General features: G+C 47.3%; 1 protein-coding gene across 1 annotated transcript in view; it reads right to left on the bottom strand.

The window, feature by feature from the left end:
• Positions 1 to 26: 26 nt before the first annotated feature.
• Positions 27 to 12,965, bottom strand: part of LOC137750342 (fer-1-like protein 4) — a gene marked incomplete at its 5' end in the record, with an annotated part of 46,996 nt that continues 34,057 nt past the window's right edge. Inside the window, 12 exon segments of the mRNA XM_068524732.1 lie at positions 27 to 373; positions 473 to 570; positions 658 to 696; positions 698 to 939; positions 1,491 to 1,732; positions 1,970 to 2,068; positions 3,250 to 3,354; positions 3,869 to 3,987; positions 4,454 to 4,458; positions 4,578 to 4,725; positions 5,114 to 5,318; positions 5,505 to 5,632. Of these exon segments, the coding sequence (XP_068380833.1) occupies positions 187 to 373; positions 473 to 570; positions 658 to 696; positions 698 to 939; positions 1,491 to 1,732; positions 1,970 to 2,068; positions 3,250 to 3,354; positions 3,869 to 3,987; positions 4,454 to 4,458; positions 4,578 to 4,725; positions 5,114 to 5,318; positions 5,505 to 5,632 (1,617 nt within the window).

Below are 12,965 nucleotides of genomic sequence, written 5' to 3'. Positions count from 1 at the left end.
GAACACATCTGTTCTCTGCGCCTAGTGTCATTTATTATCTGCAGCATGGGTTCAGGGGACAGAGTGGATACCCTGTAAGGTTTACACAGAGAAAGCAGGGAACGCCAGGATGGTTCCTGTTGGTGGGAAGGACACCAGGGGCAGGAGTTGAGGAGCTGGCATTATGGGATGAGTGTCCAAGGTCAGTTAGGGGCGGTGGAGGGGGCGGATGGTGACCTGGCTGATCAGGCCAGGCCTGGTGTAGAAGACGAGGAGCAAGACAGGGATCAGCGCCGCCAGCAGCTGCAGGATGCACCAGTACCGGCGCCAGATGAAGAAGACGGAGGTCCTCAGCGGGTTCACAAACCAGTTGAAGGAGGTTTTGGGGCGGCTGCGGGGAAGCAGGTGGTGTCGGAATGATGAGGAAGCCCCCCGGCTGCCCCCTCCCGCAGGCTCTGGCCCCGCCTCCTGCACCGCACCGCCCACACCCTTGGGCTTCTCCAAGGCCTCCGGCTCCTTGCGCCTTTTTCCCACTGGACGTTTCTCAGCCTCCTCCACCGTCAGCAGCTCAAACTCTGCCTCCACCTTCCCCTGGAAAAGGGGCAACGGAAACCAAGTTCTCAGGCCGGCTCAGGCCTGGCCCCTGCCTGGCCCGGTTCCTGGCCTGGCCGCACCCACCGTGAGGATGTAGACGTTGCCTCCTGAGCCCGAGAACTCGTAAGTCTTCTGGCTGGCCCTTCCTCCTCTTCCTCCTCTTCTTCTTGCCAGCCTGAGCCTCCCGCTGCTCCCGCTCCTCGTCCTCCGGCGCCCGCAGCTTCACTACAGGCCACCAGCCCCGCAAGCGGCGGCAGCAAAACAGATTACACCTCGGCCCGGCCCCGTCCCGGACCAGCCACATGGAGCAGAGCTCGGGGCCCCGGGCCCCTCACACCATGTCCGGTACCTGCAGCTCCAGGGATCCTGCAGGTCCAGAGCTCTCTGGGTTAGGCAGGAGCTCAAGGTCTATCTGAGCCAACCTCCCCTCCCTGAGAGTGACACCAAGGAAAGCCGAGCCCAGAGGTAGAAAGTGACAAGATGGCTGAGAGCATCTTGGGGGAGGGGCAGCACAGCGGGATTGTAAATCGGGGCATCCAAAGTTAGAATGTGGCGGTCAGGCCACAGCTATGGACCACACACCACAGCCCAAATGTCAGCAGGTTGTCAGACCCTGATGATACAGGGCCCAGGATGGGACCAGACTGCCAAAGCAGGGACTAAAGGCCATGGAGTCAGACTCCAGTGTAACCCGAGCTCAGGTCAAATTAGAGGACTGAGTGGGAGATTTGGGTGGAAATGGAGGTTATGGTGCTCAGAGCTGAATAAGTTCAGTAATTAGGCCAGAAAGCAGACCTAGAGTCTGAAATCCAGGATTGAGGATTGGGTTAGAGTAGGGAGCCCAGGGCAGAGGGGACAGGGCAATGAGGGCAGAAATCGGGGCTAGGGGTTGAGGTAGGAGGGCATTTAAGCGGTACCAAGGAAGTCGTTGGCGGAGATGCAGTCATAGTCCCAGACCTGCAGGACCAGCACAGACGGCTGCCGGAACTCAGCTTCCTCCAGGGCGAGGGGTCCAGGCCGGCAACGGACGCTCACCTCTCGCTCGGTGGGCAGGTAGCCAAAGCGGAACACGAAGCGCCCGTTGAAGTTCCCCTCCCCTGTCAGAGAGTTGAAGTGAACGTCTGTCTCCTGCTTGTCGTGCTCCAGCCCCTTCACCCAGCTGGAGCCAGGGGAAAGGTGCAGGCGGAGGGGATGGGCATCCGTGCTGGACGGAGCCCAGAAACCGGCTCCTCACCCAGCCTGCCCCTCCACTCACCACCAGACTGGTCCCTCCACCCCGCTCCGGGCGCCATCGAGGGCCTAGGGGACAGGGCTCTGGCTCAGCCCAGGGCCCAAGCCCCTGTTCGAAATCTCACCTCAGTACACAGCCATGTGCCCGCTCGGCCTGTAGGCCTACCTTTTCACATAGATGTCACTCGACATCTCTCCAGTGAGTGGGTTTGCATCATCCAGAACTACATCCTCCGTGTTCCAGATGATGACTCTGAGCTCATAGCTGAGGGATGTATTGGGGGAGGGTTTTCAGACTCTCGAGAGGGGTCCTGGGAGGGGCTGCAGGAAGGACCTGGGCCAGGGCCACTGACACGCATTGAGCACCTGATGTGTGCCCAGCGGGTGATCAGGATGTCTGTGATCCGTTGAAGGGACAGCCCCAGGTATCACCGACCACCCCCACCCCCCAGATGGCACCAGGAATGGTCTGCTGACCCAAGCTGGGCCAATGGGCTTCTCCCTCCCATAAATTTGGAATCAAGACCCTGAAAGGTTGACTCAAAAAGCATCAGATGCAGAGCTGGAGCCACCACAAGCCAAAGTGCTGTGCAAGCAGAGAGAGACAGTCTGCAGAGAGACACCAAGTGGGGATGACAACACACAGACCCTGGGGGACAGAAGGAAAGGCTGCAACATTCTTGATCCTACCCCAAATAGCCCTGTCCTTGTCTGTCATGAGGTTTCCTGGATATCTATTGTTTTCTTTTGCCCTGTATCAATTTCCCCTCACTTGTTGACAGCACTCTGATTTTCTTTTGGTGACTCCCACTCCACCCCCACTACTGTCAGTCTGTGTGATCCTGGCGGGGCAGACCAACCCCTCTCTGGCTCCAGAGGTGAGTATATCACCTACGACGTCGCCCAGGACTGGCCAGTCAATGCATTACAGCTCCCTGATCACAAAGATTGGTTCAGGAATCAGCATTTGACCCAAGCTGGTCCAATGAGAGTCAGCTTGAGACTTTTGCTCTAACTGGGAAAGACGTGGTTTTTTTTTCTGCTCAAGTAGTCCGGTTGGTAAGATGTAAGCCTCCACTGTTAAAAGCCACTTTGACCCCAGACTGCGTAAGTCTCCATGAGAATGACACCAAGGAAAGCAGAGCCCAGATGTAGAAAGTGACAGATTGCTGACATCTGAAGTGCACACACCCTCCACTCAGAGTAGCTCAGGTCAAAAGGGGGTTAACTGGTATTTGGACTCTTTCAGTTGCAAGTGACAGACACCCAGCTCACAATGGCTTATGAAAAAAAAAAAGGGAATTTAATGGCTCACCTACCTGAAGCCTGGATCAGCTCTGCCTGCTTCATGGGGGCCTTTGCACAGGTTTTCAGAGCGCCCTTGTCCAAGATGTGGGCTGTCCAAGATGTGCCCACCCCATGGGACGGACCAGGACTCTCTCTTACCTGACTGGCTGCCGAGGCTTGACGTCAACTGGAGGTGGGGGAGGCACATCTCCAGGGAAGATGTCAATCCACACATGAAGGGATCCCTGGGGGCACAGGAAGAGGCTAAAGGGTCTTGCTGGGTCCCACCTCCCCTAACGGCCCTGTGGCCAGAGGCTGTGCCTTGCCCCAGTGGAGAGAAGAGCTGGGGTCAAGGGGGCAGATCCTGGGGTATGAGGATGAAGGTGGAGTCTGAACTGGGAATTCCAGGGTTGAGGTTAGCCTGAGGGTTCAGAGATGAGGCCCCAGAAGTGGAAGGTTGAGATCAAAAGTAAGATCTAGTGTTCCCAGGTCCAGATCCTAGGAATCTGGGGTAGAGGTCAGGTTGGGAGTGCCAGATCTGAGCCTTGGTGGCCCAGGGGTGGGGATCCTTCAGAACCAGAGTCCAGGGTGTGGGTATGGGGTCCAGGAAGGAAGTCCAAGACTGGAGTGGGGATTTTGGGGACCAGGATCAGGAGCCAAAGGCAGAAGTGGCAGTGCCCAGGTGGAGGTCTTGGAGAAAGGGCATCCTGGGGGCCCAGGTCCAGGACCAGGTGGGAGTCCTGGGGTTCCGGGGTTGGGTGCTGAGCCCTCCTTCAACTGCAGCAGCCCTGGGCTGTGGCGATGGTAGAGGGGCCGTGTTTCTACGTGCTCAGGTACCAGCTGGATCCCAAGCCCAGGCGTCTCCTGCCAGCGCCGCAGCACCAGCAATGCCTGGGCCTCCTCAGGGACCTCACTTGCCACCTTGGAGTCCCCACTACCTGCAACAAGAGGTGTGTGAGCTTGGGTTCCACACAGTTCCCAACTCTCCTCCCTTCCTCCCCCTGCCCTCAATAGACGCTCTAGGCTGAGGCAGCTGCTGCATTGGACAAACCCATGGGCTGGGAGGGCAAGTCCATAATGCACAGAAAGCTCTAACAACTTTTGCCAGTGAAAAGCCAGCAGTCATGGGGACAGTGGGACTGGAGGGTTTGTGGCCTTTGTGCAGACCTTGTTTAGAGAACAGACCACTGGCCATTTATGAAGCATGAGCTAAATTCTGCATCCATATTTTATGTTGTATGGGACCCCTGTGTCCCCAATTAGCTATGGCTCTGAGGGGTTCACTAGGGCTCCCTGGAGATCTCACACTCACCAACAAAGACCATTTTCTCTCCACTATCATCCTTACTCAGCCAAAACTCACCTCCTCTGCTTGCAGAGGGAGGCGGGCTCTTTGTGGGGCACACTAGGCTGGGCACCAGGGTCCCCCTGTACCTTGTTCTTCCATCTTGCTCCCTCTGGACTGTGCAGCGGAGAGGGGCTGGTACCTGGGGGCAGGGTCTCTGGCGGTGTCAGAAAGAGTTTGCTGCCCACCTTGACAGCCCCGGCTCAGTATTCAGGTGGGGGGAGGCCACAGGGTAGGCACAGCACCGCCAGGATCTGCGAAGGCCGAAATGCGTCACGCCAGGCACGTCCCTGTGGCAGAAAAGGAATGTGCCTCAGTTGGATCCAGCATATGAACGTACTTGGGCACAGGGTCAGGGATGGGTGCCCTTGAGGACTTGGGATCCAGGTTTGTAACTCCTCTGGGGGACAGGTTAGTTCTCGCTTACGGTAACGGTGAAAATCAAATATGCATGCCAGGTGCTCCTATGAAGGAGATGCTGATATTACCCTTGTCTTTCAGATGAGGAAACTGAAGCTCAGGAAAGCCAAGTGACTTATTAGTTACAGGATCCCAACTCCCAAGCCCATTTCTTGACCACTAAGCTATAATGTCTTGGTCGCAGGGGAGTCCCCTTCTATGAAATCAAAGGATCTGGACAGACAGGTGGGATGCGAACTTGAATGTCTTTGGTCAGACTTAGAATGACTCCTGAGGGCCCTGTTGGACTCACACGTCATACTGGGACGCCAGCCCACAGTTCGCCCTGCGGTGGCTATAGAATCGGTTTTCCAGATCAGTGTGGGTCTCTCCGATGAGGTCATCAGAACCCACGAGGTCATGATCAAACACAGCCACGGTCAGCTCTGGCTCAGCAGGGAGAGAGATGTTGAGCTCTAGGACCCTGGCCAGGAGAGAGCATGATGAGAACACCTCCACACCCTAGGAGGTGGTCTTGTGAGGGGTAGGGGTGTGAGGGGACTCAACAGCTTCTGTCCATTCCCCCACAGCACACCAGCTGCCTGAGTGACAGCCACAGGGCGGGATGGCAAAGTTGCTCCCCATTCCCAAGCCCAGGGCCCAGCCTCACTCTCCAAAGATGGGGTTCAGCTGCTTGGGGATGTAGCGCTCCTTGGTGTCCAGCTGCTCCTGGCCAGCGCTCACCACCACATAGGGGTCTGCTTTGCTGTTGGCGTCCGCAGGAGCCAGGTTGGTAGCCTAGGGAGACAGTATGGGGTGGAAATGAAAGAAATGTCATTGTCATAACCCAAGGTGGCTCTTGCTGGACCTAATCTCCGATTGAGTGTAAACAGGAAGTTACCAGGGAGAGATCTTCCACCTCAAGGAGTTAGCTGAGAGGTTGGACAAGATGACTTTTATCTACTTTTAAATTAATTATTGAAATACTTAAGACATACAAATAAGTATAACAAAAGATATAATGAAACAGAAAATATGTGGAAAGATGTATACCCTTATACATCTTACTAGTCAATTTGTAACTTTCCATATTGTTTGACCTTCATTTTTTTACAATGAGCATATTTTACTTTTTATTCCTTTTTTTTACTTTTTAAATTAAGAATAGTTTAGCTAAATAAAAAAATAATACAATGAGCATGTGTGTGCCCAGCTTCATAAATTAAACACTACCGACAAATGTCCCCTGAGTCCCCTGAGTCCCCTGAGTCCCCTGACCTGACTTAATTCCCTTTTCATCCCTGAAGTAGCCAGAACCCTTTATTTGGGGTTTCTCACTCACAGAAAAAAAAAGGAAAAATACTTTTACTACATATACATATGTCCCTAAGCAATATATAGCACTATATTGCACGGTTTAAACTATATGTAGTAAACTTACTTTTTCGGTTTTTGATAACTGTGTAATTAAGTAAATTCATAACTTATGCATAAATTACTGAAGTATAATTTATACACAGCAATATATTTTTAGTCTTTTTACACTCCTACCTGCCATGTATGAGAGTTCCAGTTGCTCCACATCTTTCACAACACTTGATATCGTCAAGTCTTTTTATTTTCGTCAATCTAGCACTCGTGAAATTGTAGCTCATTGTGGTTTTAATTTGCATTTCCCTGCTGATGAAGCCTGTTGAGCATCTTTGCATGTGCTTATTGGCCTTATATATATATTTGCTTTTGTGAAGTGACTGTTCAAATTTTTTGCTCCATTATTGAGTTTTAAATTTTAAAATATTACACTTTTAATTTCTCAACATTCTAAGTGGGCCTTTAAACTTGCTGTTTATTTTTAATAGTCTCTTGTTCCTTGCTCATTTTAAATTCATTCTTTTATTTCTTTAAACATTTCATATATACTTATTTTACATTCTCTATCTAGTCATTCCAATATCAACGACCTTGGGGGTCTGAATGTGTTGTTATTTTTGCTAATTCTTACTCATGGTGGCTTTTTTTTTTAAACATCTTTATTGGTGTATAATCGCTTTACAGTGGTGTGTTCGTTTCTGCTTTATAACAAAGTGAATCAGCTATACACATACATATATCCCCATATCTCCTCCCTCTTGCGTCTCCCTCCCACCCTCCCATGGTGGCTTTTTTCTTTGTATTTCAGTACTTTTTAATTATGATTCATATTTGGTTTAACTCATGCTGAGGGGCTGTTATGGGTGTTCTCTGCCGCAGAGAGCTTGTTTTCACTCCTGCCAGTTTCCTGGGCAAACTACCAACCTGCAGCCACTTTAAATTAAATCCTGCACTTGAGGTTTTGGAGATCACACAGATGGTGGGAACTCAGGCCCTGAACTGTATTAGAGCCACCTTGTGGTCATGGATGCTAGGGGAGACTTTTTCCCCTCTAACCAATGCCAAGTTTAAGACAGGCAAGTTTCCTTGGTGTCTCCTTCTGCCTTGCAAGTTCCTATTTTTGTTCATCCTTATGCAGAGGGTGTAATTTTGGGGGCTCCACTTTATATAAGGCCGCTCAGTCAAACTCCTCCCCTAGGTAGCCCCAGGACTTCATCTTCTGTCCTCACTGCCTGTCAGCCATCCACGAGGAAGATGAGGTTTCCCAGGTCAGCAGTAAGTGTGGGGTGAAAGCCAGCTTTACCTAGGTCCCTGTTATTAACTATATTTTCTTATTTTCTGTAATCTTGATGCTCTGGTATCTGGAGCCATACTGACCTGGGAGAAACTGCACCTGCCAGGGCTACTAATTCCTACAGTTAGCAAACAACACACCTCCCAGAGCACCTTTCATATACAAACCAACCAATCCAGAGCCCATACAACGTCCAAACACCTCCTCTATCTGGCTCTTATACTGCAGGAAGTAATATTCCTCTGCCCTAATCATCCTCAGGGCCAGGTTCCAGACAACTAGAGATAGTGAGACAGCCCCTGTACCCCAGAGCTCGCAGGAATTATTCAAACTAGCCAATCCAAAGCCTGCTTGCACTGCCTTGCCCTGCCTTTCCTGCAGAAACCACAATAAAGGCTCTGGCCCTCACACTTCCCTTCCTCCTTCTGCCTCCGGACTGGCCCTCATGCTTCCCCGTGTGGCCCTGCAGGGTACAGCATGCACCACCACCCACCCCTGCCCCACAGAAAATTGAAACAAACAACAGACTATCTTTTCAATGGCAACCATCTCCTGATCTGTTGGCTTCACCAAACATGGATAAGAACAAAATCCTGGGTACGTTTTAAAGCAGTTCCTGCTTTTACTTTGGGTGTTTTTTTTTTTCCACTCTAAAATCTCTTACTTTCTTGGAAGCTCAGCATTGTATTTAAAAGATTTTTTAAAATAAATTTATTTACTTATTTATATTTTATTTTTGGCTGCATTGGGTCTTCGTTGCTGTGCACGGACTTTCTCTAGTTGCGGCGAGCAGGGGCTACTCTTCGTTGTGGTGCATGGGCTTCTCATTGTGGTGGCTTCTCTTGTTGCAGAGCACAGGCTCTAGGCACGTGGGCTTCAGTAGTTGTGGCACACAGGCTTAGCTGCTCTGCAGCATGTGGGTTCTTCCCGGACCAGGGTTCAAACCTGTGTCCCTTGCATTGGCAGGTGGATTCTTAACCACTGAGCCACCTCGGAAGTCCTAAAAGGTGTTTTTAACAGTATGAAGATTCCTCAAAAAACTAAAACTAGAGTTGCCATATGATCCAGCAATCCCACTCCTGGGCATATATCCTGAAAAAACTATAATTCAGAAAGATACAGGGAGGGCTTCCCTGGTGGCACAGTGGTTAAGAATCCGCCTGCCAATGCAGGCGACATGGGTTCAAGCCCTGGTCCGGGATGATCCCACATGCTGTGGAGCAACTAAGCCCGTGTGCCACAACTACTGAGCCTGTGCACCTAGAGCCCATGCTCCACAAGAAGAGAAGCCACCACAATGAGAATCCTGTGCACTACAACGAAGAGTAGCTCCCACTCGCCACAACTAGAGAAAGCCCACGTGCAGCAACGAAGACCCAACGCAGCCAAAAATAAAATAAATAAAATTAATTAATTAAAAAAAAGATACAGGGAATTCCCTGGTGGTCCAGTGGTTAGGACTCTGCCCTTCCACTGTAGGGGGTACAGGTTCGATCCCTGGTCAGGGAAATAAGATCCTGCATGCCACACAGCGCAGCCAAAAAAATAATAATAACAAGTAAATAAATAAATAAAATATAACCAAAAAAAGATACATGAACCCCGATGTTGATAGCAGCACTACTCATGATAGCCAAGACATGGAAGCAACCTAAATGTCCATCGACAGATGAATGGATAAAGAAGATGTGGTACATATATACAATGGAATAATACTCAGCCATAAGAAAGAATGAAATAATGCTATTTGCAGCAACATGGATGGACCTAGAGATTATCATACTAAGTGAAATAAGTCAGAAAGAGAAAGACAAATACCATATGATATCACTTATATGTGGCATCTAAAATATGACACAGATGAACTTATTTACAAAACAGACCCACAGACATAGAGAACAGACTTGTGGTTGCCAAGGGGGAGGGGGGTTGGGGGAGGGATGGATTGGGAGTTGGGGATTAGCAGATGCAAACTACTATATACAGAATGGATACACAACAAGGTCCTACTTTATAGCACAGGGAACTATATTCAATATCCTGTGATAAACTATAATGAAAAAGAATATGAAAAAGAATATATATATGTATAACTGAGTCACTTTGATATACAGCAGAAATTAACACAACATTGTAAATCAACTACACTTCAGTAAATTTTTAAAAAAAATTTTTAAAAGATGTTTTTAGAATTTTATCCAGCATTTTTAGCTTTTGGTGAGTGATGCAAGCTTTAATCGTCGGGGTGTGCCCTTCCCCCTTGAGACACAGATTCTGCTGAGCCTGAACTCCGCTGAGTGCTGTCCTCTCCCCTTTCCCTCATGCATATGACTCCACCTGCACAGCTCTTGGAAGATCTTCCAGCCTTCCTGGTGGTTTGCAGTTTTAATGCTCTGATTTCACCATAATTGGAAGCTGGATTTTTTGTTAGTTGTTCTCTTTGTTTTGGGGTGATTTTCAGGAAGAGGAAGGGGAAGCGCCCCACTGGTGCCACTTTCCACAAACTGGGAATCATTGAACTTGCTTACTTCATCCAAATTTCTGTTGGGAGATGTATCCTTGTGGATACATGTTACTGTAGTTTGTTCAATTTAACTGTAGTATCTGTTATATGACCGATACACACACACTCTCTCTCTCCTACTTCAGAACACGTTAGGTTATTTCTAAATTTTTTATTATTACAAATAACACTAGAATGAGCTATTCTTATCTGTTTCCTTATACACACATATGAGAATTTCTCTAAGATTATATCTAGAAGTATAATTACTGGTTATTGGTTATGAGAATCTTCCATTTAACTAAATATTGCCAAATTGTTCTCTAAAGTTGTTACAGCAATTTATATTCTGTGGCAGGCAGAATAATCCGCCCCCACAAGATGTCTAAGTACCCCTGAACCTATGAATATGTTACTTTACATGGTAAAAGGGACTTTCCAGATGTGATTAAATTAAGGATCACAAGGGACTTCCCTTGTGGCGCAGTGGTTGAGAATCCACCTGCTGATGCAGGGAACATGGGTTTGATCCCTACTCTGGGAAGATCCCACATGCCATGGAGCAACTCAGCCCATGCACCACAACTACTGAGCCTGTGCTCTAGAGCCCGCGAGCCACAACTACTGAGCCCATGTGCCACAACTACTGAAGCCTGCGCGCCTAGAGCCTGTGCTCCGCAACAAGAGAAGCCACCGCAATGAGAAGCCCGCGCATAGCAACAAAGAGTAGCCCCCGCTCGCGGCAACTACAGAAAGCCCGTGCACAGCAACGAAGACCCAATGCAGCCAAAAATTAATTAATTAATTAATTAATTTTTAAAAATTAAGGATCACAAGATGAAGGAAGTAGCCTAGATTATCCAGGTGAGTCCAATATAATCACAAATGTTTTTATAAGTGAAAGAGGCAGACAGGAGAGTCAGAGAGAGTGATTTGAAGGTGCTGCTGCCTTTGAAGATGCAGGAAGAGGCCGTGAGCCAAGATACACAGGCCACCTCTAGAAGGTCAAAAAGACAAAGAAATGATAACTCTTCACAAGAGCCTGTGGAAGGAATGCAGCCCTGCCAACACCTTGACTTCAGCCCAGTAAGACCTATTTTGGACTTCTGCCCTTTAGAACTGTAAGATAATAGATTTATGTTCTTTAGGTCACCAAGTTTGTGGTAACTGGTCACAGCAGCAATAGAGAACATCTTCCCACCAGCACCGCTGCCCCAGCCCCTGTCTAATCTTGCCAATCAAAGGGAGGGAAATTGGTTTCTCATGGTTTCAATTATTTGCCTGACAGATTACAATTAAGGTGTAGGGTTTTTTTATATGTTTATTGGCCACTGGAGTTTCTTCTTCAGTCAACTGCCTTGTCATATTTTTTCTCAATTTTTCTTTTCTTTTTGTTTTGTCTATGTCTTACAGATTTGTGGGAGTTACTTATACATACTGCAGACACTAGCCCTTTACTGATTATGCAGAGAGTAAACACCTGAGCCCAGTCTGTGTCCAGTCCATCATTTAATTTAAAGTGTTTATGGATGCTCAGAAGTTTAGTCTGAAGGTAGTTACATGTATCATTTTGTTCCTAATTTAGGAAAACTTACCCCCACACAAGATCATAAAGATATTTTAATATTTCCTTGTAGTTTTCCTTTTCATAATCAAATATTTGATTTAGCTGGATTTTTTGGTGGATGCTGTAAGTTAGAGTTTCATTTTATTTTTTTTTCCACATAGATAATCCATTTTCATGGGACCACTTATAGAACAGTCCCATTTCCCCCCAAAATGATCTGCAGTGCCAACTCTGGTATAAGTTTCTATCTATGTCTGTTTTTTTTTTTTTCTTTTGGCCGTGCCAGGTGGCTCGTGGGATCTTAGTTCCCCGACCAGGAATCGAACCCGGGCCCCCAGCAGTGGAAGCACGGAATCCAAACCACTGGACCACCAGGGAATTTCCATCTGTGTCTGTTTTTTTAATTTCTACCCTGTTCCACTGGCCTAATCATCTATTCCCATGCCAAAACCACACTGTCTTAATTACCATAGCTATAATAATTCTTGTCTTCCTACATTGTTCTTCAAAATTGTCTTGACTATTCTTGGTGCTTCGTTCTTCCATAGAAATTTTTGAATTAGCTTGTTAATTACAGGGTAGCAACCCTTAGCCTTGTGCCTGGCTTATAGTGGACACTATACTGCTTGAATCCCATTCTCCCTTTCTTTCCACCCCTTAACTGTCCACAATTTTTAGGTAAACCATTCCCTTTAGTTTCTAGTTTATCCTTCCTGTATTTCTGGGGCACAAAGGAACAAATGTGTATTTTCTTGGATCTTCTTCCTTCTTACATGGAGAGTAGCACACTGTAGGTATTCTTTTGTACTCTGATTTTTTTCAGTTTATACCGTGTCCTGGAAATCACTTCGTACCAGTTGACAGAGATCTTCTTCATTTTATTTTACAGCTGCATAGTACTCTGTTGTACGGACATAGCATAGTTTATTCAACCCTTCTGCTATGTATGGGCATTTAATAAGATTTGATTTTTAATGGTCTTCCATCTTTAGAAATTTTATTTTATTATTTTCAAAACTGCCCAATTTTTATAGCCTTTTGTTCTCTGTGTGTGAAATCATTTTAAACTGTTTTAAACTGTGAAGTAATTTTAAGCTGTTTTATATTTCTAATATTTGAAAATTATAACATCCAAAGCCCTTAGAGATCTAATTGTCTTTTGTGTTGTGTCTTTCTGACAAATTTTCCTGAGATTGTTTTCTTATATATTTTATAATTTGGGATTGTGAACCCAAATTTGGTTATCTAAATCTAGGGAAGTCTGTGAAGCCTGATTTGGGACTACTTTAAGCCAATCTCTCAACTTTGAGTTTTGTGGACTAAGCAGATAATAAAAATTCAAGTCTTAAATCAATGTGAGGGCAAAACTCTAATAGTAAATCCTCAGGGAAGACAT

The sequence above is a fragment of the Eschrichtius robustus genome, chromosome 16, assembly GCF_028021215.1.
Source record: "Eschrichtius robustus isolate mEscRob2 chromosome 16, mEscRob2.pri, whole genome shotgun sequence".
NCBI lineage: Eukaryota > Metazoa > Chordata > Mammalia > Artiodactyla > Eschrichtiidae > Eschrichtius > Eschrichtius robustus.
This window is presented reverse-complemented; position numbering and strand designations above follow the sequence as displayed.